The sequence below is a fragment of the Danio rerio genome, chromosome 17 (assembly GCF_052040795.2).
Source record: "Danio rerio strain M-AB ecotype USA chromosome 17, GRCz13ab, whole genome shotgun sequence".
Taxonomy (NCBI): domain Eukaryota; kingdom Metazoa; phylum Chordata; class Actinopteri; order Cypriniformes; family Danionidae; genus Danio; species Danio rerio.
In genome coordinates this window covers 53,192,501-53,215,781 of record NC_141037.1, presented here as the reverse complement: position 1 = coordinate 53,215,781, position 23,281 = coordinate 53,192,501, and the positions used below count along the sequence as shown (strand labels likewise).

Genomic DNA, 23,281 nt, shown 5'->3' with positions numbered 1-23,281 from the left:
CACACGACAGGATTTCAGCTGCAGGTGTGCACAGCATTTTTTGAAACTTGAGCTAAGAGTGCGCGCAGCGCTGTGTTTGATTTGAGTTGAATATGAACCACTTTGAAAAGATTTAGTTTGAAACAGTACAACTGTACATAAGTCTTTATGATACCTGATATAGAGATAAGCAGATGATCAGAAATTTTGGGCTAGAAATTGCAACAGCCGTGAGAAAGGAGAACGTTTTTGTTAAAAGGTTTGGAAAAACCTGAGGTATGAGGTATTAAAAAACAAAAGAGGCCATGGCAAAAGGGGAGACCCAGGTACACAATTACAGAAATACATTTTTCCACCAGTCATAGATTTTTACACTGATGCATTTATACAATTATGAATTTAAAACAATTTAATAGTTACAAAATTATAATTAAGGAACAGGTTGTTTATTTGACAACTGGAAAGGAATATTTGAAGCTATCGGTTCACAATATACTGATGCCCTGTTTCTCTAGGGTTTTTTGGTGATAATGGTCAGGCATGTTGGACTATTATTGTCTTTTAAGCACAATAGAGGACAGAAACTAGCCAGACAGTAATGTGTGAATTGTTTAGCGGGCTAAATCGGGAAAAAAACATTTGTATTAAGTGTGCTCTTTCATTTTGCTTATTCTTGCCATAATAAAAATATATATTTGTAGAGCAACTTATGTTCTGTTGTCATTAATATTTTAATAAACTTAATTAAGGTAAAATTCTCCAAGATATGAACAAAAGCAAGTAATGCATTAAAAGGATTTAAAATTAAATCTTGAATTGTTATACAAATCCTTATGATCATTAAAATAATTTCTAAAAACAATAAAAATAATTAGCTTAAAAATACTGAATGATATTAATGAAATGATGTAGTTCGGGAAAATATCTACTTCACCATTTATCCATCTGATTTTAAGGTCAGTTACTTTTGACCACCCCCTGTCGTTGTAAAGAATAAAACACTGGTGAACGCGTCAAGTATGAAAGCCTTGTTCATTTCGCAAGGTGTGTGCACAGTCAGCGGAGGTGCACGATGCGGCGCCAGGTGAAAGTATAAATATAAATCCAGCTTAATACCGATGTGTTTGACATCATGGGGTTGTTTCTGTAAGGGTCCATCTATTAGTCCAATGACAGAACAAACAGCATGGGTGAATGTTAAATGAGTGTGAAGCCTTTTTAGCACATTTGAAAATATTTTTTTTTATTTGTTAAAATTAAATTTAAATTTGTCTGCAGCTCTGAATTTAATCTGACTGATTATTTTTAATAATTTCAATTCAGATTCATCCAATTCAAGCTGATCACCTTATAGGTTGTGATTTGGTCTTATTTAGATCGAATAACCTAACAAATCCTTATTTTCAGTTAAAGGTTCATCGTTTACCGGAAGTCAGTATGCTGGCCGCTTACATCTGCTCACAGACACATCCTCGCCAGTTCTGGTTCTTAGATAGAGGATATAACTATAAACTAATTCCCTTTAAGTGATATTAAGCCGGTCCATGCTTGCTCATACATAAAGAAAGTTTGATTGAGCCACTAGATTATATCATATTACCCTCATATCACCCTGCATCCAAAGACCGGTTACTCACTGAAGCTAAGCAGGGCTGAGCCTGGTTAGTATCTGGATGGGAGACTACAAGGGAAAACTAGGTTGCTGTTGGAAGTGGTGTTAGAGAGGCCAGCAGGGGGCGCTCAACCTGCGATCTGTGTGAGTCATAATGCCCCAGTAAAAGTGAAGGGGACACTATACTGTCAGTGGGCACCGTCTTTCAGATGAGATGTTAAACCGAAGTCCTGACTCTCTGTGGTCATTAAAAATCCCATGGCACTTCTCGTGAAAGAGCAGGGGTGTAACTCTATCAATTGGCTCTATAACTGTCTCTCCATTCGTCCAATAGCTGGTGTGTGGAGAGCGCACTGACGCCGTTGTTCTGGTTGTATGGCCATACACAATAAATGTGCTATATAAAATACACATTACATATTAAGTCAGTGATTGTCAGAAATCAACCGGTCTCTAATGCTGTGCCTATGCTCCATCCATTAAGCCTGAGTTTATGAGCAATCCTGGCAAATAGGTTGCGGAAACATCATGAAAATAATTCATTAATAATAATAATAATAATAATAATATTAACAATATTAATAATAATAATAATAATAATAATAATAATAATAATAATAATAATAACGTAATTTGAATATAAATGATATGGAATTTCTTTTTAGAATTTTACAGTGGATCAAAAATGTTTTTTGTGTGTACTAGAATGAGTAGTTTGTCTTTTTTGGAATAAAACAAGGCATTTTCAATGTTGAATGAGTTATTTCATGCAAATGCACATTTACAGATGTCTTTATTTACCTTTACATTAGTGCGTTTGACAGATTATGCAATGGCAAAGACATAAAATAATCCATCCGTGTATAATGCCTTTTAACAATTCAATTTCCATAACATAAACATAAAAACAATATAAGGGTTTCCCGCACTAAATGACATCTCAGGACTGCAAAGTGAAAGCTTTGTTCTTAAATCAGCTCTGGACAGCTTCTCTACTGCTCTTTTATAATGAATGCTCTTCCCTGATTCTGAAAAAAAAGAAAAAAAAAAAAACAGCTCCACAATGAACATGTTAAGATGATCCTGAAAGCATTAGTGGCAGTAATATCCAGCTCCAGACCCCATTATCTCCAAGTTATAGATCCTGGATTCGTAGACTTATTGGATGACAGAGCAATATTAACAAGCTGCCTATGGTGCACGTATACATATTGTCCACTGTGTACAATTAGTAAGGTATAATGAATGTTTTAATTATACATCACAACACAACCAGGGCCAGATATAATTTGCAGACTGTTTTTGCTATTTCTGCACAGAATTTTAGAATAGAATAAACAATACAGCACAGATTTCACTTTCAAAATTTACTTTTAAATAATAGTCTAAAATCTGCAGTTTTTAAAATTAAAGTTTTTTTTTATTACTATTATTATTATTATTCTGGGAAAACAAAGCACAAAACTACTGAGCACTGGTTCCTCTCAAGGTTTTTTTTTTCTTCACTTTTGCCAATCTGTAAAGTTTCTTTTTTTTCCCTCTAGCTTGCATGGGTTGGGATCGGTAGAGCTACGCATCGATTAATTTGCTCTTCAGTGTTTGGACTCTCAGTAGTGATTTTAAACCACACTGAACTAAGCTAAACTGAACTGAACTTAAACACTAAAAAAACTGAACTACACTGTTCCAATTTACTATGACCATTTATGTGAAGCTGCTTTGAAACAATCTACATTGTAAAAGCGCTTTACAAATAAAGGCGAATTGAACTGAATTGTGTGAAAAAAAAGTGTGTTGGGCCACCATTAGCAGCAACAAGTGCAATTAAGCGTTTTCGATAACTTGAAATGAGCCTGTTACAGCAATGTGGACGAATTATGGCCCACTCATCTTTGCAGAATTGTTGTAATTCAGCCACATTAGAGGATTTTCAAGCATGAACTGCCTTTCTAAGGTCATGCCACAGGATCTCAATTGGATTCAGATCAGGACATTGACTAGGCCACTCTAAAGTCTTCATTTTGTTATTCACTGAGGCCAAAAACATCCCTTTCACTACACTCACCAACATATTTGTGTCAGATATGATCACAGTCACAACCACAGAGCAATTAAATGAGACTAATTGAATTCGATACTTAGCTAAAGAATAAACAAATACTGGTTATAATGTTTTTGGTGATACCTCCAATTGTGTTTTGTTCTTCAACTCTGCAACGTGTCTGTCTCAACTTCTTTTTCTGTACATTTATTCACGGCTTCAATACTGTTTGCCATGGCCACAAACTTTAGGAGATATAATGCCTATTACAGGTGATCAGAAAAGTATTTAAAGAAAATACATTCTGGTGATATGCTGAACCACAACGTCTAGTAATGGCCTCCAACACTGATGAAACGTATATCTAAGTTGTTCACAATCCACTCCATACAGAAGTGAAGCTCTCAGGGCAATTACAGTGAAAACTGTCACTATACATATCGGGAAGTGTTTATCATATTTAAAAATGAAGTGTAACCTATTAGATAAAGAGATGTACTGTACATTTAATGAATTAACAAAATATCCTCAATATGTATTTGTGTCTTAAACATGGCGGATCGCACATGTAGTTGGGTGTTTCTGATGCACAGACTCATATGAGAGAGAGCATGCTCTTGAAGATAAATCTGAAAACAGATTCCAGGGCATTTCTGAACAGATCATTCACCACAGTGATCTGCAGTATGGGTGAGTGACGATCTGTTAATCAAATTAGATTACAATCTAGAATTAAATAGCAAATGTGCGATGGCGTGATGCAACGGACTCTTAAAGGGAATGGGTGATGAGACTCTGATTGGTTTAATGCACGTTATACTCAAAACACACCCATTACTCATTAAGAGAATAAGCACAACCAGCCTGATTTCACAAGTATACAAAAGTATTTTACATTTTGTCGGTTTAGTGGCTAATTCGTACAAAGTTCAGTCGTACGAGTTCAGTCGTAATTTCAATTGAGATTGAAAGGAGGCGTGGCACCTAACTCCACCCGAACCCCAATCGTCATTGGGGGATGAGCAAATCGCACTAAATTGTAAGAATTAGATTGTACGAATTCATCCGAATTAGCTACTAAACTAAAAGTTACGAATTGCCTTGAGATTGCATTGACACAACCATGTTAGACCATGTGCCAGGGTGCAGAGTGTATTTTTTCATCCTTAAAATAGCAAAAGTGGATTCAGATATGGCCTTAATTCCTTTGCTCCAAAAAAAAAATGTAAAAAAATAAAATAAAAAGATAAATGTGTGTGTGTGTGTGTGTGTGTGTATATATATATATATATATATATATATATATATATATAATATATATATATATATATATATATATATATATATATATATATAAGCTATAGAATTGTCATAATTAATATTCATGCAAAATATTTATTGTGATCTTAGCATATCACTTCAGTTTTGTCTTTAAGTTGTTTTCCAGTTACATTTAGGATTGTTTATTTAGAATAATAATTGTTTAACACTAATAATAATAATAATATAAATTATCATTATTTTTAATAATCCCAGTTCTGGGTTTGTCCATATTTTACCCAAAGTTGCAGGGGGGGCGGGTTTGTATATGGGGTAACTCGCCCACTTTAAGCAAGAACCGCCACAGGCGATATTTTACTAATATGAGAACTAAATGACTGCATACCATCCAGTATAACCCAAGACATTTCTCATTGGGTTGAAAACTTGACTGGGGAGTTACCAACGAACAGGGCAGAAGATTGAGCTTCAGATTAAACAGACCTAGAGCCAACCATTTAACTTTAAGAAATAATAAAGCATCCATATATTATTATCATGTAGAGATTTAGTAAAGTCAGAAGGGGGGTGAGATGTTGTAGGTTTTGTAGAAATATAAACTTGTGTATCGTTTGCATAAAAATGGAAAGTTATGCTACAAGAACAAAACATATGACGAAGAGGTAAAATAAAAATAATAAATAAAAGCTGACCCAATACTGATCCTTGTCCAACCGAAAAAAAAAAGATAATCAAAGAAATTGCAATATTTATTACAATAATATACAATATTATTTATTTATTTAATTATTTATTTTGTTTATTGGAAAGCACACACTGCAGCCTGTGCTTTTGTAATTTCCCATTTTATTATTATTATTATTATTATTATTATTATTATTATTATTATTATTATTATTATTATTATTATTATTATTATTATTATTATTATCATTATCATCAAATATGTTTTTTTTTTCTTTTTTTTTTTTTGCTATGTGGGTAAAAAATCTTTAACTAATTACCAGTTTTAAGTGTTGTATAAGTAGTCTGTGCTTATGTAATTGCACATTTTTTGTTTTCTTAAATTGTGTGTGTACGTAATGTTTAACTAATTGCTAAGTGTTTTGTATTTATCACACAAATAAGGCTTAAATATGAATTATCCCATTTTGTTTTACAAGATTTTTGTAATGTTAAATAAATAAATACATTAAAAATCAGTATTTACCTTGCAAAAAAAAAAAAAAAACTCCCAGCATGCTCTTTCTATAAACAGCGCCTGATGTCTTTGATTATTGTATTGTGAAAGCTGCGCAAAATCCAGTCAGAGAGGTCAAACTGAAACAGATTTCCAGAAAATATAAGACAGGAATGTACAAGATTTCATACAAATATAGACTCAAACCAATTATTAAAAGACATGTTCACACCTATTTAATATCACCGCCTTTCAATCATATATGCACACACATTTAGACTGACAGTCTGAACAAGGCTTCAACGTGTTCCTCTTGATCTAAATTGACATGTACTGCTTCTCATTATGAAGTAATTAAAGCCGTGTTAGTTTTCACATAATTAATGATATATAGGTTTTTCACTGCTGCAAGCGAAAAGTTTTTTAGGATTTGCAGGGCAATAAAAAAAAAGCAGAGAGATCATTGAAGTGTGTCATATATGCTCTCCATACTCCAGATGTGTGCAGTGAACTGATACTGATTCACTTCTGCGGGTGTGAGAGTCAAGCCATCAAGTGCTAAAAAAAAGTCCCTGTGGAATTAAAGAACCTCAGTTTATACGTAAAAATGTGTGTGTATATTTAGCTAATGGCAGCAACCTTTTTCATATATTTGTTGAATTAGATATCACAAAAAAAAAAAAAAAAAACATATATATTTGAACATGGAGTGCTACTTCAATCAGCTCCCTAGTTATGTGGTTAATGCACTTTCTAGGAAGTCAAGTTCTTGCAATTACATATTTATGCCTAATTCTCAGAAAAAAAAAGTCAAAGGGTTGCTTTCTAACTTCTGAGAGATTTTGGTCCCTATCATACACCCAACGCAATTTGGTGCAAGGCGTGATGCAATTGTTGTTTGCTAGTTTCAGCTTGGTGCAAGAGTCGTTTTGACGTTTTCCGCCACGCTGTTTAAATAGCAAATGCAATTGCGCTCATATGTGCGCCCATAGGTGTTCTGGTCTAAAAAGGAAGGCGTTCTGAGGAGCATTGCTGGTGTGTTGCTATTTTGAGAAACTATAAATGATTTTTCAATAGACCAAAACAAAGCAGGTCTATTGTCCAGCGTAGAGCGCGTTAGTTGTGCGACTGTGCGACTGACACATTGCTTAATACACACAAGATATAGACCAATACGCAAATATCTTTACAAATGAAAAATAATTAAAATATTAAGAATATATATATATATATATATATATATATATATATATATATATATATATATATATATATGATATAATAAGCATATATTTGGGCTATAAATATAAAGGATTAAATTATTACAAAGCATATTATTTTTGTAACGTGGAGACTGACACGGAGGGATCCATTATGCAGTATTTATTGCTCAAGCACTTATTCACACACACAATATGCACTAACGTGCAAACACACAACAACAACAGTCTATGATGAATAAAGACTGGCGATGAATAGACACAGGGAGTATTACCAGGCATCGATCGAGGGCAGGTTGCAAGTATCAGAGTCCGTGAACCAGGCGTGGGTCGTGGGCAGGTAGCAAACATCAGAGTCCGTATAACAGGCGTGGTTCGTGGGCAGGCAGCGAGTATCAGAGTCCGTATACAAGGCGTGGGTCGTGGGTAGGCAGAAGACGAAGCAGAGTCAAGAAACAGGCTGGAGTAATACACAAGGAGTCAGGCAGGAATAACGCTCAGAAATGCTGGCCCGGCTAAACAAGACTTCGCACTGAGTGAGCGTTTGGTGCTGGCTTATAAAGGGTACGTGGGTCATTAGGGGGATTCAGTTCAGGTGTGCATGATCAGGGTAAAAGGATGATGTAATGCTTAGAAGTCCGGAGATGGTGGCCTCTGCTGGCCAGCGAGGGGAATGACTGGGACCGAGTCGGTGACAATTTTCTAGCCGACATGAATTTAAAAACCTCTGCCTTAACGCGTTCTTCATCTCGGGAGGCTTTTTCAGTTCATTTATTCGTTTGCTGGAAACTAAAACTTAATTTAAAAATAGTTTTGAAACAAATCTTTACGCTTAACAAACAAACTTTATTATTTATAAGCTAATTGATGTCTGTGTACACGGTGTCCCTATCCTCGAGAGCGAAAGTGAAAGTAGATTATGAGATGCCTTATATTTCGCAACGACGCAACTGGTTCTGAAAGGGAATGGGAGATGAGACTCTGATTGGTTTATTCTCAAAATGCACCAATAAGCTCAACCCTTTTAGATCATGCGCCACGGCGCAAAGAAGGTCGCTGGTTTGAGCCTCAGCTGGGTCAGTTGGTGATTTTGTGTGGAGTTTGCATGTTCTCCCTGCGTTCACCTGGGTTTTCTTCCGGGTGCTCCGGTTTCCCCTACAAGTCAAAAGACGTGGTACAGGTGAATTGGGTAAGCTAAATTGTCAGTTGATTGAGAAATTGTCACAATGAGAGTGTATGAGTGTAAATGGATGTTTCCCAGTGATGGGTTTCGGCTGGAAGGGCATCCACTGCGTAAAACATGCTGGATAAGTTGGTGGTTCATTCCGCTGTGGCAACCCCAGATTAATAAAGGGACTAAGCCAAAAAGGAAAGGAATAAATGAATGACACTTAACTTAATTTGCAAACTAATTTGATTTGTTTTCTTTCATATGCGAATTTCTTTTTACCAGCATTCGGTGACAATTCCAAATCAACAGGCCCTTTCTGAAAAAAAATGGTGACGTTTTCAATACTTATTTCCCCCACTGTACAAAATAATAAAAAACTAAACCAAATCAAAAAGTAACAAACAGTTAATGATAAACTTCATCATGATTCTTAAAGAAAAATACTAATAATAAGTTGTATTTGCATCGACTTAACTTTTTGACTCTAAGAAACCAGTATAAAACTGAGTTTTCTGAAAACCAGGGATACTTTACTAGTCAAACACCACAATGTGATTTAGGACAAAGTAGCACATTTCCTTTTCAATGTGATGCATATATTTCCAAATATTGCAAAAATAAGTAAGCTTCCGTGAGGCTGTCAGGGGCCAATCACACCGATCGCACTTTTTGCGCCAAGAGGCGCCTTTTCTGAATAATTTACAAATGACCACAAGTGTTTGCACTCTGCTTATGCGCCCTGCGTGCTTCACATTTTAACAGCCTGCTGTGCCTTGTGTTTTTCCCCTTGCGCACTGTTTGCCCGCAGTTGAAAAAAGTACACTCTGAGCAAAAGCGTTACGTTCCTTCTCCAATCAAATTAAAGCAGAGACGGGGTTCGGTTGAGGTTACAGCAGTGTTTGTGTTGTAAAGACAACTACGAAGACCTTTGAAGATACTGGAGAATCTTGTGGTTGCTGTTTTGAGTTATCCAGTGCTGTATGACTCATAAATCTTGAATATCACATTACTATTAAATTGTTAAATTATAATAATATGCACAGCAACACTCGCGCACAATTCACAGCTGATTCAGTCATTGTCTAGCGACATAAAAAGCACACAGTACTTCCTTTTTTCTTGTCAACAAAACAGGCAGTGTGGTGCACCTTGCATTTTTGGAAGGTCAAAGCGCGTTCTGTGTGATCGGTCCCTTATAGTGGCTTACTGTAGAATTGGTAACCTAATGACCAACAGTAAACAAAATAAGCATAATGGAGAAAGCTAATTAGTCATGTGGGTTATGATTCCAACTCACAATGTTTGCATTAACTCTTTTTTTGCAAGTCTAAACGCACCTCAAGTCAGTGTAAAAAGGTTTTACGTATTTATGGATTTTTATTTTTATTTTTTAAAACGTTGAGTTTTCATCTTTCCCATTCACTTCGGTGTACAACATATGCAGGATAAGTTGGCAGTTCATTCCGCTGTGGCGACCCGAAATTAATAAAAAGACTAAGCTGCAAAGAAAATGAATGAATGAATGAATTTTCATCACTTTCTTCATAGGCAATACTTCACAACGCACTTTAAAAGCTCTATTTTAACGATCTATTTTGCTTTTTTAAGGATGAAAAAATACGCTCTGCACTACAGCAGGACGCAACGCCGCTGGTCGAGCCATGGTGCATTCGTTATATACATGGCAGACTTTGGAAGTGGAAAAACTGAACACTTCACTACCGAGAAAACAGTTAAACAGACCATCTGCAGCATGAGGATATATAAAGAGCCTCTTCCATTCAGCCTCTTTACTTTCTCTTTACTTTTACTCTTTACTCCTTTACTTTCGTGGTTAAGGAAAGGTTGTAGGTTGTACGTACTCCACTAAAGACATTCATTAGGCTACATATTTAATTTAGTTTGCTCAGCACAAATATTTGCTTCAAAATAATTTCTAAACACAGTTCAAGTTTTCATCGAACAAATAAATGAACAATAATTACGAAGCTTGGTCAAAAAACAAAAAAGTTTTATCCAAACACATGTCCTATTCGTATACCCCATATATTACCGGAAACGTTTCCAAAATCCGACAAGTGGACAAATCTAAACTTGTTTAATTCAAACAAATATAAATATGCATATAATAAATTATTCTGCTTATAATAATAACATTATGCAAATGCAAACTGTCTTGAATGAACCGGAAAAAAAGGCATGAATGCATGAAGGCGGCATGGAGGTAGTGTTTTTTATATTTATGTAGGAAATAATCATTTTTATAACATTTTTTTTAAAGATATATGTGTACTGCTGTACATGACGTGTGTAGTAAGCAATGTGTAAACGTTTGGACCTGCATAAGCTCAATTAGATTTGCTATTTAAACAGCGTGGCTGAAAACATGAAAATTGAGGTTGTTCTGGTCTGAAAATAGCACCAAATCACGCCAAACACGTCTTGCGCCTTATTGCACTGGATATATAATAAAGCCCTAGGAGTGATGGAAAGAAAACTAGTGTTAATAGGTCAGTTGGTACTGTGTCCTGAAACTCAACAGTTTAATGGATGAATATAATATGCAGCATTAATATCCATGATTTGACTTTTCACTTCTGTTAAAATTTACATTTAATCGGACTGGGAATTTTTAAAGGCATGAACTGCAAATATTATGTAACTATGTTGTGTTCTGGAGTGTATAAGCATGTGTACAAAATGCATGCCTTCTGGCCAAATTTTGATCCATGTACTTCTTCAAAGCACACAACGCAAGATTATTCAAGTCAAGACATGGAAAAATCACTGGGAGTCAGTGAGCAGCAAGTGTTCAGCTTTGTATCTCTTTCAGCAAAGGGCTAAAAGTGCTATTCAAAAGTTAAGGAAGTCATAGTCAAATTACATACTCACTTGAATTTTCCAAGAAAAGAGATGTTAGCAAAGCCCCTGCTGTGACTATATTGCACATTTCTCAGGATTTTAGAGCCTTAAAACAGCAGATCACCCATTATTATTCATTCATTCACTCATTTTCTTGTCGGCTTAGTCCCTTTATTAATCCGGGGTCGCCACAGCGGTATGAACCGCCAACTTATCCAGCTAGTTTTTACGCAGCGGATGCCCTTCCAGCCACAACCCATCTCTGGGAAAACATCCACACACACACTTATACAATAAGGACAATTTAGCCTACCCAATTCACCTGTACCCCATGTCTTTGGACTGTGGGGGAAACCGGAATACCCGAAGGAAACCCACGCGAATGCAGGGAGAACATGCAAACTCCACACAGAAACGTCAACTGAGCTGAGGCTCGAACCAGCAACCCAACGACCTTCTAGCTGTGAGGCGACAGCACTACCTACTGCGCTACTGCTTCGCCCATTATTATTATTATTATTATTATTATTATTTTTATTATTATTATTATTGTTAATTATATTAATAATAATAATAATAATAATAATAATAATAATAATAATAATAATAATATTTTTTTTCTGGACACCTAAGGTCACCTTACAGCAAACATGCAAAAAACAATTCATAAAACATTATCAAATTTAATTTCAAATACATGAAAGATAATATAAATATAAAATAACATAATAAAAAAATCATAATGAGAAAGCCTGCTTAAAAAGATGGGTTTTAAGACAGCTGTAATGAGTTGAGGTACACCTGAAATGAGCATACAAATGCAGTTTATTGATAATCATCAGGCAGGCAAAGATCAAAACAGGGACAGAGGCATGTAGATAATCCAAAGTTTAGTCAAAGTACAGGCGAATGTTCGAGACAGACCGCAAAACAACATAAACAATAAAACAAAGCAAAGGTCAAAGCATGACAAGGCAGCTTTATAGTGCTCACTTACAGTTTAAGACAGGGGTGCCCAAACATGGTGCTGGAAGGCCGGTGTCCTGCAACGTTAAGTTCCAACTCCAATTAGACACACCTGGGCTAGCTAATCAAGTTCTTGCTAGCCTTTCTAGAATTTTCCCTGCAGGTGTGTTGAGGCAAGTTGGACCTAAAATATGCAGGACACCAGCCGTCCAGGACCGAGTTTGAACATGTCTGGTGTATCAAGATTCAGCAACAATGTGTGCGTGTTGTCCATCTGATTAGACCTGAACAGAGATGTATAAAGTACTAGAGACCCACACTTAAATAAAAGTCCAAGTGCTCTATCAAAAAAACTGACTTGAGTAGAAGTTGAAGTGCTCTTTAAGCACCATACTTAAGTAGAAGTACTAAAGTATTGAACATTTTTTGTACTTAAGTATTGCAAGTATTTTATTTATAAATTTACTACTCAAGTACTGAAAGTAAAAGTAAAAGTATTGTGTAATGTAATTATTAAAGAAAGCAGTCAAAAGACATTATATTGTTTTGTTTATTTTATTATCTTTTTTGGGGCAAGTGATTAAGCAGAACAAAAAGAAACATGGCTTATGATAAGATTTTTCTCTCGCGCTTGATCCACAGATCTGACAGATTATAACAGCTTGAACACACACCTTTCAAAGTTGTGTCACAAAAACATTCTGTAATCCACTTAAAACGCTACTAAAACCCATTACCAGATCCCAAATTACCGGTCGTAAACGCTGTAAACGGAAGTTCTAAACATTCTACTGGAAGACGCTGGTCACTATGGCACCCTCCATGCAATAGCCAAGAAAATGGTCAATAATTGTAACGAGTAGGGGTGTGAATCTACACTGGTCTCACTGTTTGGTTTGGTTACGATTATCAAGCCATCGAATCGGTTCAATTTGAAATCTCGGTGCATTGACGAAGTTTTCCATACATAATTAGATTTTTTTCTTCACAACACTATAAATCAATTTTTATTTATATATTATTTTTACTTATATTGTTCTTTAATGCAGAAGTAAGATATATGAACTGTACCCTTAATTTGACCTGCTCAAAGAAAACACTCTATCTGAATGTATCAAACAAAACTCCAATACATGCACAGAAGACAGCATGAGCATTTATAGCAAATAAACTAATGTCAGTATTATCCCGCTAGCTTTTTGAGCGCTGACAGGTGAGGTCTTATACCCCTATGATTGGTTATTGTCTTCACCTGCTCAACAGAAAGGGCTGCGATCTGCTTTAGAAATGAAAGTGCTGTTCACGGATGGCGGGAAGAACAGCCGCGGTTACAGTCTATATGTGCATAATATGCGGTTATCACAGGCAATCCGTAATAGACAGAGTGGAGAAAACTTGCACCTTAGACACGCTCGTGTCTGGATCCACAAGTATCGCTTTAACAGCCAAGAGGAGAGGAACAGTTACCTTACAAACACGCCAGCGGGTCAAATGTCCAAAGTGAGAGAGAAAGAGAATGAGATGGAGTTTTACAGCATTTTACCGTAGTAGTGAATTGGCGGCTCATGTGCTTTGCCGTCTTCATAGTAGTAAGAGCATTATTTACTCACCCTCGCCTCCTTTGCCATAGTATTCTACTTATATAGTATACTTACTTTATAACTATTACTGAACTGATATCAATAATTTAGACACCCCTGGTACCGAGTAATGATGCAGCACATAAAAAAAACCTATCGGAGTAAAAGTAATAAACTCATCGAAAATATGTACTGAAGTAAAAGTGGAAGTATGAGAAAGAAAAAAAAAAAAAACAATACTCCAGTAGAGTACAGATACAGCCTTTTAGTACTTGAATAGCTTCAGCTGTGTGTTAGTAATCATGAGGAATCTGGGCCAGATGTGTAAGTGAAGTGCACTATGGGATTTGTAGTGCAGTGGAATGTGGGTGGTCTCCAGCAGTCTGCAAGAGCAAAAATGCTGGTGATCATAACAACAGGATTTAGTCATCCTTTATTTGTTCAAAGCCAGTTTGAGTTTATTTCCTCTGTTGAACATTAAGAGAAGATGTTTGGAAGTATTTTAAAAACCCGTAATAATTGACATCTATAGTATTTGTTTGGATTCGATGGTTACTGGATTCAAACAACGTAAAAAATAAAAAATAAATGAATAAAAAATAAATAATATATAATATAAAATAAATAAAATAAATAAAAATAATAAAAAATAATATAAGAATAAGAATAAGAATAAAAAGAATAAAATAATATATACAAATAATAATAATAATAATAATAATAATAAATAATTAAATAAATAAACAAACAAATAAATAAATAAATAAATAAATAAATAAATAAATAAATAAATAAATAATAATAAACATTTTAAACAATAACAACAGCTCTAACAAGTCAAGGATGATTAACTTTTTTTGAAGTGAATTATCCCTTTATATGCCATGCAGCTAATTACAGACTTTTTATTATTATTTTATTTTACTTAATTACTCAGACAAGCAGAAATGTATTAGTTTGTCAGTTAGTTAGTTATTAACTCTGTTACAAACTCTTCCAAAAAACACTTTGAATAATGCTACATTCTGGCACATTTTCCTTTCTTGCATGTTTTTTTGTTTCCTTTTCTCTCAAAAGAAGGTGTCTTTTGTCTTGTTTTTTTTCTTCTTCTTCGCTGTGCTGTGGCCCTGTGGAAAATGTCCTGATTGAGGGAGCTGAATGAGGCTGTTGAGAGGGAGGACTCTAAATCAAAGCCCACAGACAGAGCTTTGATTTCTCTCCTTTCTTTCATTATTTATTTCGTTTTCCTCTGGTGTGTTGTCATTTCCCCCCCTCACTCATCTATTTCGGCTCTACACGGCCTCACTGTCTGCTGCCTGGGCCACAGATCTGCGAATTTCACTTTCACACATACTCTCACGATCCGGATACCTCAGAAAAGTGTACAGAGACGGTATGAAGAGGAAAGGGGACACTTGTTTAAAAATGTATGAGAGAGACTGCGTATTTAAAGAAATGAAGTATTCTCATTTTGGTTTAAAAGAATGGTAATTATAGTATTGTCAAATTCTAGAGAGAGAGAACAAAATACACAGGTGAAGTTGATTTATTCAAATGATCCTTTTCAGATTTTAGTGTCAACAAAAACAAATACATATAACGTGATTTGGCGAGGCGTGGCGCAGTAGGTAGCGCTTTCGTCTCACAGTAAGACGGTCGCTGGGTCAAGTCTCGGCTGGGTTAGTTAGCATTTCTGTGTGGAGTTTGCATGTTCTCCCTGTGTTCGTGTGGGTTTCCTTGGGTGTTGCAGTTTCCCCCACATGTCCAAAGTGTTGCGAATGTTTCCCAGTGATGGATTGCAGCTGGAAAAACATGTGCTGGATAAGTTGGTGGTTCATTCCGCTGTGGCGACCCCAGATTTATAAAGAGCTTAAGTCGATAAAGAAAATGAATAAATGATGAATAAATATGTGAATTGAAAAAATACCAAGACATGGCAAAGAGTTTATCTATTTATCTGGTTTATGCATTTCTAGATCGTATTTCTAAAGTGCCAGCATGTTGTCAAGATGAATTTAATCAGTTATTGTTTTAAGTTAGGGTTTAGTGTAAAATAATTTGATTCATGTCTTCATTTAATCTCATTAAAGTGTAGTACTAACAGTAATGAGATTAAACTGAAAAAAAATTAAAAAAAACAGGCTAAATCTGCGGTCTCACTTTTCTCACCATATACTTCCTTTTATAATCATGCAAATGCCGCAGACCGGAAACACAAGCTCGTGCGACAAGTTTCGCAGTTCACTGCATTGCAAAGTTCAAGCTTGGTAAATTCTGATCTGCTAAATTGCATCAAGTGACTGCGTGAGACGAATCGAAGTTCAAAACATGACCTCTCTGTGCAGAAATTTAAAATATGAAGCAATCGCTTGCTTTTTTAAATGTCTAATCATCTTATTTAATCCCGCTCCTTTCCTTGTGCCATACGACAGAATTTTGCATCCTCAAACTCTAGTTTGACCACAGCATTATTCCAAAATCTTCAGAAAGAAAAGCAATAATTAGTTTTGTTACTTTTAGAGATTAAGACAGCTTAACTAGATACATTTTATTACATATACAATAGTGAGTATACACTTTATTAGGTTACACCTTACTAGTACCGGGTTGGACGCCATTTTGCCTTCATAACTGCCAAAATCCTTAGATTAAACAAGGTACTTAAAATGTTGGTTCATATTGACATGATAGCATCACACAATAGCTGCAGATTTGTCAGCTCCACATCCAAGATGAAAATCTCCCATCCCACCACATCCCAAAGGTGCTCTACTGGATTGAGTTCTTATTACTGTGGAGGCCATTTGAGTACAGTGAACTCATTGCCATGTTTAAGAGTCAACCATTCTGAAATTATTCAAGCTTTAACCCCATTAAAGGCATGAACCCCAACATTGCCCAAAATCCTCCCTCTTCTTCTCAGATGGGATGGAGGGCCAAATCAAAGGTTACAATGTGCAACCTTTGGCCCGCGGGCCCTTGTTTGGGCATCTCTGATCTAAACCATTTATGAAATTACATAAACATTTGACTATTTTTTATCTATTTTCACACTATGTATTTTAAGGGTCTGCTCAAATATTATTAAGGGGGTTAAGAGGTAGTTTTAATTAAATAAATAATTGCAAATAAATCAATAAAAAAAAAATAAAAAATAATAATAATAATAATAATAATAATAATAATAATAATAATAATAGTTGTTGTTGTTGTTTTTTTTGTTTATTATTATTATTATTATTATTATTATTATTATTATTATTATTATTATTATTAAATACATTATTTAATATTATATTAATTTAGTTTAAAATAAGACAGAGCTATAAACATCCCCTTCAGTTTGAATTATAATGCATCTTCTTAACCACTTTAATCAAAGATTTTCATAAAGTCACTTGAACTCTATATAAATTTATATTCATGTGTTTGATGTCTTTGTTTCTCCAGGTCGATTTCTCACAGTGAATAGCTCCGCTCTGACAGGGCCATGGGTCCTGAGCCCTTGGTTCCGCGCTGCTCATCGGCCCTGTGGTCTGGATATCACCGTGTTTTTGCACCCGAGGCAGAGTGGACGCTACACAGTTTGGCTCATCGAGAGGGACAAGCCACCACTTGCTCTTCTCACCACTGAGCACCCACACGTCATCGGGTGAGTTCGCCAAAGGCAGCATTCTCATATTCGAATCGGCTTGATGTTTCTCAATTGTTGAACCTTGTGATTCTGATACACACGATTCTGCCCTGCTGCGGCCTTTTGAAACGTGGGTGCTTTTTTCCACAGGTTAAAGATTAGCTATTAAATCCTGCCAGTGCATTGTTACAGTGCTCCATTGTGTCTTTATTCTACTTAATTTACCACAGAATGAATTCTTTATTCTCCACTCAAAACTTTTCTTTGTGGATGATATTGGCATTAGACGGGCTAACGGTTTTATCTATTTCGTAAACTTCACTTTTTAGAAATCGAAGAGAGATGTTTGGAAATTGCACACTGTATTTACTTAGTAAGTGGAGTACAGTTTATATGGATTGTTTCCCATTGTTGCTTGACAGACTATATGAGTGACTGTCATCTGTATCACAGTTTGAGATTTGTTGTCATGAATGTCAGACAGTACCAGCAGTCAAGATCAGTTTAGACATAAGACGACTTGTCCAGAGATTTATATTATTATAATGTGGCACATTCAGTCATGGTGAGGCACTTTCAGACACAATTGAAAAGCTATCTAGCACAATAATATCTAACCTTAAAAAATCTAACACTGTGTACAGTTTAACAAACCATTAACTAAGACTTTTATCTCAAAAAGCTATAAATGAACTGCATATTATATTTACATCAAGTCATTTAGCAGATGCTTTTGTCATTCATTGAGGCTTTTAGTGATTCAACAAGAAAGGAATTGTTAGTGCTTAGATAATTAAGTGCAAGAGTAAAGAGTTGGAAAGTGTTTGGTGTAAAACTGGTTCAAGTATTGATTAAAGTGTCAACGAGATGAAAGAGTGTGTTTTCTACAGATGGTTTGTCAAGACCACTCACCTGTGTGAGGCACACTCAGAATTACATAAATTCAGAATTACATAAATATGTTTTGAGTTTAATAGTTGATAAGGTAATAGTTGGATTCAGGAATTGGATTAGGCATGTATGTAAGTGCTAATAGACAGTTAATATCTGAATAATAGGTAGGTAATAAGTAGCTCCAGACAGAATCTGCAGATATTTTTGGCTATTTCCGCAAAGAAAATTGTAAAAAAAAAAAAAAAATTAATAAATAAATAAAAATAATAATAGTAATATATATATATATATATATATATATATATATATATATATATATATATATATATATATATATATATATATATATATATATATATGCAGATTTATGCAGAATGATTTTAGGTGCATCATGACTAAAAACGTAATATATGATAAAAAATAAATAAATAAATAAAAACATTTTGAACTTTTATTCAATGTTTACAATGCAAATCCAATTGGATCCACTTATTTGGCAAACAAAGCAAGTCTTTCATTTAATACATCTACTGAAAGACAGAAAATATTACTTTACAAACTGTATTGGTAAAAAGTAATATGAACATTTTAATATTAAGATTATTATGTCACAATAATATTACTGAAATTAATTTAAAAAACTAAATAAATATACATTCACTCTGGTTTACACAAGTAATTAAATAGACTCAATAATGGAAGAATTCTGTGCACACAGATTCTGTGTGGGCCTAGTAATAAGCCAGAAGTAAGTGGTGTGAATTGCTATTTAAACTATATATATAATATCATACTTTAAAAAATGCATGACATTATTTTGTTTTATTGAAACATTATGCTGTTTTTAAAATAGTATCATGATTTATTCATCCAGGTGTAGGGTCAGGGGTGGAGTTTGGAGACATGCCAACTTTTAAAACTTTACTCCAGTCAAGACCACATTTAAGCATGTTACACGGAGGTCTATTCTACTGCAAATTGACGTCACAAACAATTGGCAGTAGTGAAATAAGTAGGATTATCATATATTGATAAATCCTAAAAGGTTTGCTAAAGTGCTAAAAATTGGTCGCTTTGATGTACCGTGGGACATTGATTCTTTGCGCAGGGAGGTAGTTTGGTGCCGAACAGAAAATAGTTCCATTCAGAAGCTCTCATCCCTATGTCTTAATCCCTCTGATGGACAAGTGAAAACAATCAGCTCTGCCATGTTAAAGTGTTGTTACAAACTGCTGTGATCAAAACGAAATTGATTAGATTGGGATTGGATTGATCAGATGGGATGGGATGGGATGGATTGGATTGGATTGGGATTGGATTTGATTGAGATGGGATGGGATGGGATGGGATGGGATGGGATGGTTTGGTTTGGTTTGGTTTGGATTGGATTGGATTGGATTGGAATAGATTGGATTGGATTGGATTGGATTGGATTGGGATGGGATGGGATGGGATGGATTGGATTGGATTGGATTGGACTGGGATGGGATGGGATGGGATGGGATGGGATGGGATGGGATGGTTTGGATTGGTTTGGTTTGGTTTGGTTTGGTTTGGATTGGATTGGATTGGAATAGATTGGATTGGATTGGATTGGGATGGGATGGGATGGGATGGGATGGATTGGATTGGATTGGATTGGACTGGGATGGGATGGGATGGGATGGTTTGGATTGGATTGGATAGGATTGGAATGGGATGGGATGGGATGGATTGGATGGGATTGGAATGAATTGGATTGGATTGGATGGATGGATGGATGGATGGATGGATGGATGGATGGGATTGGATGGGATTGGATTGGATTGGATTGGTTTGGATTGGGATGGATGGATGGATGGATTGGATTAGATTGGGATGGATGGGTTGAATTGGATTGGATTGGTTAGGGATGGGATTGATTGGGAGGAAAGGATGAATGGACAAGATTTTTATTGGGTTGAGTTCTGGGGACTGGCTGGGCCACTACTCTTGTTGGTCCGGATTGGTTGCGTTGTGTTTAATATTTTTTGTTGATATATACATATAATGCAATGTTAAGTGCTCATGCATTATATGCAATCCATGTGTGTTGATTCTTGGAAGTTATTATTGTAATTTTAACGATTTATAACCTGTTCAACAATTCAAAGGCATAAACGATCAAATAAGAAATCTCACTTTTATTTTAACATTTACTAATTTAGTGGACATTTTTATATATTTCCACATGGTATACAGCAAATGAATATGGTAAGGAGACAGTATATGTTCCCTGAGATGCAATCTTCTTATTTATTTATGTTAGTATTTATCTATTAAGCAACTGAGACACACTATCTACAGTATTTACTACAGTATTTTTTATTTTTTTTTTTATTATTTTTTTTTTTTTTTAAACTTTGCAATATTTTGTGTTTATGCAATAAACATTGAAATTTGAATACAATTTCTCCAGAGCACTCGGTGACACTATTTGGAAATAATGTATAACTTTAGATGGTTTGGAATGATTCTGTAGGGGCATCTGCATAAAATATAATAACGATTTACAAGCACAGATACAAAGAAAAAGATACAAATGAAATAAACAGTGTTTTATTGTTTTACGAATGGTCTAACAGTATTCAGGTAAACAGTTGAATAATTAAATGCAAAATAATACTGCATAGCTTTCATTTTATAAATAAATCAATACACTTAATTGTTATTAAAGTTGCAAATGAAATAATTTCTGGGCCCGAATGTTTAAAAAAAATAAATAAATAAATTCTCATCCAGTTACAGGCCTCAAAAACACCAGACTTAACATTTTGTAACTTATAATGTGACTATTGCAAATAATCACATTGTGATACCGATGCTAAAATGATATATGACGTGCAGCTTTATTCCACAATATAAAACTGACAATTGATAATAATAATTTGATTTATAACATGTACTTCCTTTGAGACTAACACCATTTATTTGTGTTTTCTGTGTCCTTGAGATTCTTTTCTAGTCTCCAGCATGTTCTTGTTTGCTGGATGTGCCTCTTCTGAGGAACTCTGTGTTTTACACGACTGGGCTGCATATGAATGTGCTCAGCCGAGCGTGGCATGTTCCGATAGAGAAAAGTGCTCTGACTCATTATAGAGTTCCTCTTGAGGTCATTATTTTTGATCAGCCAACCAACCCACATATCCTTACGCAATCGTACCCTCCCCTGAGGTCACCTCTTGTCCAGTCATCGATGTAAATTCTCATAGCGAAAAATGACCAGGCCATTCTTCACACTGAAGATGTTTTCATGCAATTACTTCACACAGCAATATGCTGTAATATATATATATATATATATATATATATATATATATATATATATATATATATATATATATATATATATGATAATGAGCCAATTACATTTATCAGCAGGTTATTTCTTCATGAGACTCCATATCTGTTCATGGTAAATGTATTGGTTGTTTACCAAGAACTTGGTATTGTCTTTTTTTATTTTTTATTTTATTTTTTTAGGCCAGCATTGAGGCCAGAAGTTTTAAAGTGAACAGACCTTTGTGAAATAAGATGGACCTCAGTGTCTACTCTCAAACTGTAGTGCATCATTATGTATTAATTTATTTTTTTTACAAAATAAGGGATACAAATAGGGTCGGACCATTCAAAAGGTAAAAAAAAAACAATAAAAAAAATGCACTGTCACTTTTTGGATGAAAAAAAAAATCTGTGAAACTTTTTGGCTAGAAAAGAGAAAAACAATAAAAATGTGAGCTGAAAAAAAAGTGAAATAGTATATCTGACTTGAAAATTTGATCTTGTCTTTCTGCACTGTAACTGAACGTTCTGTGTCATACATTTAAAAAATCTCTAGCAAAATGAAAACAATATCAAGGTATTTTGGGGACAGTTTTGGTTTGTAGTACAACACATCAAGTTATACACTGTAAAAAAAATATAAAAAAAAATTAAAATCTTTTATTTGACAGTGTTAATGATAAGTGTGATACAGTTAAGAATTACATATTGGTCTCTGTTGTGTCGACTTTTTCTGTTGAAAATTAATTTAATTCTACAGTTTAACAAAGTGTTTTTTTTTTTTTTTTTAACTGACATATTAGTAGTTTGAAATAATATATTCAGCGCTTGACATTAACACCCGCCAACCCGCCAAATGCAGGTAGATTTCTGCTGTGGCGGGTTAGACAGACACTCCCACTAGCCACTTTGGCTGGTTGAAAATCATTTTTAAATTGTAGTTTTTTTTTTTTTTTTTTTTTTAAAGCAGGGCTCGACAATAAAAATGGCCCAATATTTGTGCGAATGTGATCTTAGAATCGAGAAGCAGTTTGACTAATAAAAATAACTTTGCACGTGCGAAAGAAAACAGGTGAATACAGAATGAGAGGATTTAAACTATTACATTTTTATAACAAAAGTCCTTTTTTTTAACTTTTCAAGGTTAAAATGTGTTGGAAGAAAGATTAGGATCAATAAATGGGGAACAAAGTAAAAATATTAATCACAAAATACAGAAAACCTCAAACTAATGGATATTCTTATGGTGTAGGCATAAAAAAATAATTATATTTATTTTTGTATTTATTTATAATTGTTTTATTCATAAATAAAATTGCTTTGTATATATATATATATATATATATATATATATATATATATATATATATATATATATATATATATATACACATTTATTTTTTATTTTTTTTTCTTGCCCACCCGGCAATTGTATTTATGAATAAACAAATAAATGAACAAACAAACAAACAAACAAACAAACAAACAAATAAATAAATAAATAAATAAATAAATAAATAAATCTTTATAAAAAAATAAATTAATGATATTCTCCTGTTCA

General features: G+C 34.4%; 1 protein-coding gene across 2 annotated transcripts in view; it reads left to right on the top strand.

Moving 5' to 3' along the window:
* alk (ALK receptor tyrosine kinase) overlaps positions 1–23,281 on the top strand; it is an 859,538-nt gene that overhangs the window by 534,996 nt on the left and 301,261 nt on the right. For both annotated transcript variants that reach the window (XM_087289256.1, NM_001423965.1), the window contains 1 exon segment: positions 17,343–17,544. In XM_087289256.1, the coding sequence (XP_087145382.1) occupies positions 17,343–17,544 (202 nt within the window).